General features: G+C 44.9%; 1 protein-coding gene across 1 annotated transcript; it reads left to right on the plus strand.

Annotated features, from left to right (window-relative positions):
* Positions 1-396: 396 nt before the first annotated feature.
* Positions 397-873, plus strand: LOC141040824 (uncharacterized). The gene has a single exon (XM_073506939.1). The coding sequence runs from the start codon at positions 397-399 to the stop codon at positions 871-873; it is 477 nt and encodes a 158-aa protein (XP_073363040.1).
* The last annotated feature ends 5782 nt before the right edge of the window (positions 874-6655 follow it).

Here is a 6655-nt window from a genome sequence, read left to right on the forward strand (position 1 = left end):
GCGGCGCAGATGCAAGGCCTGGTGGACAAGGTTCGTGATTGTTTGCCTCATTGGAAAGCAGACCTCTTACCGAAGAGTGGGCGGCTAATCTTGATTCAATCAGTGCTATGTGCTATACCAGTCCACTCCATGCTTGCTCTGAGTCTCCCAGCTAAAACCCTCTCGGCGTTGGTGAAGATTTGTCGGGGATTTCTGTGGTGCGGCAAGAGTGAGGCAAAAGGGGACAATTGCTCGGTGGCTTGGGATGAGGTATGTACGCCTAAATGGGTTGGTGGCCTGGGGATTCCATATTTGAGATGGTGAACAAAGCACTGCAAGCCCGATGGCCTTGGCTCCAAAAGGACTGACAAAGAGAGATCTCGGGCTGAGTTTTCCATCGCTGTGCCCCCGGAAGCGATGGCCTTGGCTCAGGCGGCGATGCGTACGATAGTAGGGGATGGAAGTGCAGCTCGGTTCTGGGAAGACTGCTGGGTGGAAGGAGCGAGGATAAGAGAGCTAGCACCGGCGCTGTACAACAGAGTGCCAAATCAGGTCAGGATGACGAGATTGGTCTCGGATGCGCTCGGCAATGGTGCTTGGGCTGGAGATGTTGGCCCCAACCTCACGGGACCGGAGCTGGAGGAGTACTTGTGGCTATGGACGAGGCTTGCAGATTTTGAGTTGGCGGAGGGAGTGGAGGACAATGTGCAGTGGTCCTGGGAAGCAAATGGCTTGTACTCTGCGAGGTCGGCATACGCGGCAAAATTCATGGGACGACAACGATCCCCGACAACGTCGTTTACTTGGAAGTCGAAGGCTCTGTTAAGATGCCATTTCTTCACGTGGCTTGCCCTCAGGAACCGTTGTTGGACCTCGGACCGGCTTGCACGCTGAGGGCTACCACACCAAGACGCTTGCCCTTTCTGCAACCAACATGACGAGACCATGCAACATCTACTCATCGGCTGTATCTTTGCGAGGCAGGTATGGCATTGGTGTACCTCGTTGGCCGGAAAGATGGAGTACCTCCCCCTGCCAGGTGAGAATCGGGGCAATTGGTGCATGAGACAGGAGGAGAGCATGGAGGATCGAAAGTCTACTCGGGCTTTGTGCTTATTGGTAATGTGGACGTTGTGGAAGCATAGGAATGACATTGTGTTCGAGGGACACACACCATCTCTGTCAGGTGTGTTGTAGAAGATACAAGCGGAGGGAGCTATCTGGGCAAAGGCAGGCCTGATTAACGACGAGGTCTTAGGGCAGGAGCCAGCTAGGGTGGAGCGGATAGGGCACGAGTAGTTAGCCTTATGTAAGTAGCGGGTAGGTCGGATGAAATCCGCTTGTAAATAAGCTGAATGTTGTATTGGTGGATTGGGGCTCTCCACCCCCTCTTCTTCTTTAATGAATGATACGCACACTCGTGCGTATTCGAGTAAGTTAAGGACGGTCTGTACCTGATCTCCTTCTAGAAGTGTTGGCATATTTTTGGTGACTCTATTGCTGAAAAGGTCATGAATGTTATAAATAATAAGATAATCCCATAGGCTGGAACGACACGGTTATTATACTTATTCCAAAGATTGACCATCCGGAGAAGGTAACACAATATAGGCCAATTAGCTTATGCATTGTCTTATATAAGATTATTTCTAAAATAATGACAGACCTATTTTTTGTTTGAACACAATACAGATGCAAGCGCTCATACATACGTGCATACACTTACCCCTATGAACGCACACACGCACACCCTATCCCTATGAGCACCTTCGAGAGACTGAGCCAGCATATCATCTTGAAATTTACGAAGTCACCGTAGGTGCCTCGTCATCGACGGGAACGTCTCCTCCCACTGAAAGCGCATCGCCAAAAATCCTGAAATAAATTTAGAAATAATGCGAGCACGAGGACTTGAATCCTGGTGGGCTGGGGATACCATTGTCCCTCTAACCATCCAACCACAGGTTGGTTCACAATGACAGTCCTATTAAAACATGTTCTTGATGAGATTATCTCCCAGTCCAAAGTGCATCTGTGCCAGGTTGTCTTATCACCGATAACATTTTGGTCATGTATGAAGTTTGCATACAATCAAGAACAAGAAAAAGAAGGGAAAGTATGGATATTGTGTTGTTAAGCTGGACATGCATAAGGCCTATAACAGGGTTGAATGGGTTTTCATGGAAAAGATGATGAGTAGACTCTGGTTCAAACAAGAATTTGTTGATCTTTTAATGCATGGCATGTGTTTCATCAGTTAAATATAATGTGAGGTTTAATAATCAGGAGACAGAGCAATTTGTTCAAATAGGGGTGTTTGCCACGGAGATCCCTTATCACCACATCTCTTTTGGCTATGTGTAGAAGGGTTATCAAGTCTATTGGCTCATGCAGGGGAGGTTCATGGCATACACGGGGTAAGAGTATGCAGAAATGCACCATGAGTGTCTCACTTATTATTTGCTAATGACTTCTTAATCCTCATGAAAGTTAATTTGACTAATGCAAGCTCATTGAGACAAGTACTTGATCAATATTGTGCAAGCTCTCGTCAACTGTTGAGTGAAGCAAAATGCAGTATTTATTTCAGATAAAATGTAGATGTTTAACTAGGCCGAAATATGTTCTAAGCTTAATATCATGACTGAAGCACTGTCTGATAAATATATGGGGCTCCCAACCATGGTTGGGGCAGATAGAAGTGATAGTTTATCCTATCTCGTTTAATAGGTAATTGGCATAGTGCAGGGTGGAAGGAATTTTTTTGCCTGTTGGTGACAAGGAGATTCTACTCAAAGCCATTATCCAATCCTTCCCTGTCTTTGCTATGTCGGTGTTGAAGATCCCAATAAAATTATGTAAGGAGATAACTAGTGTTATTGCTGAGTTTTGGTGGGCAACTCTAAGGAGAAAACTAAAATGCACTAGTGGGCATGGTTGAAGATGTGCATCCAAAAAAGGGTGGTGGAATGGGATTTAGAGACCTTCAGGTTTCCAATCTAGCTATGCTTGCTAAGTAGAGCTGGAGACTATTATCTTGCCCCGAAACTCTATGTTCTAAGGTCCTACTGGCGAAATAATATCCTGATGGAAACCTTTAGAAGGTGTCCAAAGAAGGGGTCATATTTCACACGGCAGAGTATTTTTGCCAGTCTGTAGACTTTCAAGGATCAGGACATGAAATCAATATATGGGATAGGGTGCCTGGTAGCCCGTCAAGGAAAGTGACTTCTGCAAAGGGTCGGTGCTTATTACGAACATTTGATGATCTTATTAACCCAATAATAGGACAGTGGAATGAAGGAAGGGGTAATCTTATTTATGTGGATGCCGATAGAATCTCGAGAATTCAATTCAGCACACACTTGAAGAGGATATTTTGTGTGTGGCACAAAACAAAGTCCTATTCCTTTTCTGTGCGCTCAACATATTACACTAAATGGGTTCATCAGTTCGGTTCAAGGCTTAGAAGAGATGTCGATGGGCCTAGCTTCTACTGGCAATCCGGTTTGGGATATTCTTTGTAAACTACAAGTGCCTTCTAAAATTCAAAAATTGGTTGGATGGCTCTCCATGGGATTATTCCGGGTATGTCTGATTATTACCGAAAAAGGCTTTACACCCCGCTTTATATATAAAGAAACCACCACCGGCATAACAAGTTACGAACAGGGTTCCAAAAGAAAAAAGAAAAGACGAAAAGACAATCAACGAAAGACATGAACGAAAGAGTCCAAGGTTAATGCTGAGAGCACAGCTCAACAAGCCCTAAAAGAAAAACAAAGGCCAGCACAAACCAAGATTGAAAGTCCAATAGGGGCGTAATCTGGTCCGGCGGCGGAGGCGGGAGAGGCGGCGCCAAGCGACGGGCCAATGAGCGAAGATCTGCAATCATGGAGTCGATGTCGACGCGCTCCTGTCCTTGTTTAAGCGGCTTCCATAGCTGCAGGAAACCACATAGTTTGTAGACGGTGTCAGAAGATCGTCGCAGCGGAGAGTCTTCAATCACAAGCCTGTTGTGGACTGTCCACAAAGTCCAAACAAGCACTCCTACACCAAGCCACCTAATGCGGCGAGGGCCGGGAGAGCAAGCTTGAATCTCATCAAAGAGTTCCCGGAAGTTTGACTGGTAGCACCCGCCACCTACTACTTGACGAAAACAACTCCAAAGGAATGAGCCGTCACACAAGAGAAGAAGATGTGATTAGACCCTTCCTCTACATCGCAAAGAGGGAAACTAGTCATTCCTAGGGCCATTGCGTTTGAGCAGCTCCTGATAGATCCTCTAAGAACACCTAGGCTAGATTAGATCGGTAGCAATCTTTATTCATTGACCTGTCTAAGCATGTGAGAGGGAGAACAGAGAAATGGGAAGGAGAGAGGAGTACCTTCTCCTTGGCTCGATGAGCCCGAGGTGTCGGCCATGGTGGAGGGGTGCCGACGATGGCAGGAAGTGGGTGAGGTGGTGGTGGCGCTTCCCGTCAGCACTGCGCTTTCCCTAGATCGGTAGGGTGTGTCGGTGGGGTGTACGGCTCGTGATGAACCTCGTGTTTCGTGCCGCCAGCCCCCACCTCTTTATCTAGCGCAGGTGACAGGGACCCGTCAACCATAGTGGGTTGGGCACCCCCGATCAAGGCGCGGATCTAAGGGCCCGATGGGCCGTTGGGCCCACACAGGAGAGATCATCATCCTAAATTCTCCCCCTTGATCTCAACTTTACTTTTAACCATATACTTTTTACTTTACTCGTTTCATCACAGATTAATACATAGACCATGTTTCATCGTCACAACTCAATTGCCGATAGAATTAGACAGCTACAACATACCTCTCTGTTTTGAAACAAATTCTGTTCCTTTTGGGCCTCTCATGATCCAGGAATCATAGGCTTTCCCTTAAACCCATGCTGGCTAAGTGTTCCTTGAACACATTGGGTGGTAAGCCTTTCGTAAGTGGATCTGCAAGCATATCCTTTGTCCTTATATGCTCGAGACTTATAGTGTGATCTTGGATTTTATCTTTCACAGCATAATACTTTATCTCTATTGTTTTGGCAGCATTACCCGACTTGTTATTGTGAGCATAAAATACTGCGGGCTAGTTGTCATAGTACATCTTTAGTGGTTTGTCAATACAATCTACCACTTTCAAGTCGGGTATAAATTTCTTTAACCATATCGCCTGCCTGGTGACCTCATAACATGCTATAAATTTTGCATACATCATGGACGATGCAACTATTGAATGTTTGGAGCTTCTCCACGAAATATCCCCTCGAGCGAGAGTGAACACGTATCCTGACGTGGATTTTCTATCATCTCTGTCTCCCGCAAAATCTGCGTCTGAATACCCTCTTATCTCTAGGGAATCAGATCTCCTGTATGTTAGCATGTGGTCCTTCGTGCCTTGCGCATAACGCAATGCTTTCTTTACCATCTTCCAGTGCTCTGTGTCTGGATTCTCCTGATATCTACCGAGTACCCCGGTGATAAAAGCTAAGTCAGGGCGAGTGCACACTTGTGCATAATGTAAACTTCCAACAGCCGAAGCATATGGTACTGCTTTCATTTGATCGATCTCGTATTGGTTCTTGGGACATTGGAATTTCCCAAAACTGTCGCCCTTGACTATAGCAGGAGGTGTGGCTTTACTCGCATGCATATTATACTTTTTAAGAACCTTTTCTAAGTATGCCTTCTGTGATAGTCCTAAAACTCCATTTTTCCTATCTTGGTGAATTTCTATGCCCAAAACATATGATGCTTCACCAAGATTTGTTATATCAAAATTTGAGGACAAGAACTTCTTTGTTTCTTGTAGAAGACTAACATCACTGCTAGCAAGCAAGATATCATCAACATACAAGATTAGGAAAATATATTTTCCATTTTAAAACTTTGCATAAACGGAGTTATCCCCAACATTCTCTTTAAATCCAATTGTCTCATTAAACTTAGATACCACTGTCTAGAGGCTTGCCTTAATCCATAAATAGATTTCTTCAGGCAGCATCCCATTTCTTCCCTACCTTCCATGATAAAACCCTTGGGTTGTTTCATCTAAACATTTTCTTTTTAAATCCCCGTTTAGAAATTTTGTCTTTACATCCATTTGTTGTAGCTGTAAATTAAAATGTGCAACTAATGCCATTATGATTCTGAAGGAATCCTTACATGAGACTGGGGAAAATGACTCATTGTAATCTATCCCTTCTCTTTGTGTAAATCCTTTTGCCACAAGTCGTGCTTTATACTTTTCTACATTGCCATTAGAGTCATACTTAGTTTTGTAGACCCATTTATAGCCTACTGTTTTGGCTCCTTTAGGAATATTCTCTAAGTCCCAAACATCTTTGGAACTCATCGATTTCATCTCGTCTTCCATTGCCTCCAGCCACTTTGATGAGTGAGGGCTTCTCATGGCTTCTTCATATGAAGTGGGATCACCTTCCATATGAACCATTTTTGTATTATAAACTTTATAATAAGTAGAAATAGCTGATCCTTTAGTTCTTTTAGACCTTCTAAGGGCCTCCTTCCCTGGCACATTCTGTGCCTCAACTTCTGGCACATCTTCTAAAAATGGCTGTTGCGCCTCCCCCTCATGCTCAACAACGGGTTCAGTTGGCTCCTGATGGACAGGTTCCGGATCTTCTCCCATAGTTTTCATGGGTGGA

The sequence above is a fragment of the Aegilops tauschii genome, chromosome 2 (genome assembly GCF_002575655.3).
Source record: "Aegilops tauschii subsp. strangulata cultivar AL8/78 chromosome 2, Aet v6.0, whole genome shotgun sequence".
In the NCBI taxonomy this organism is placed as follows: Eukaryota; Viridiplantae; Streptophyta; class Magnoliopsida; order Poales; family Poaceae; genus Aegilops; species Aegilops tauschii.

Bases quoted from the DNA above. Each gene is read 5' to 3' on its own strand.
- LOC141040824 (XM_073506939.1), top strand. From the start codon at position 397: ATGGCCTTGGCTCAGGCGGCGATGCGTACGATAGTAGGGGATGGAAGT.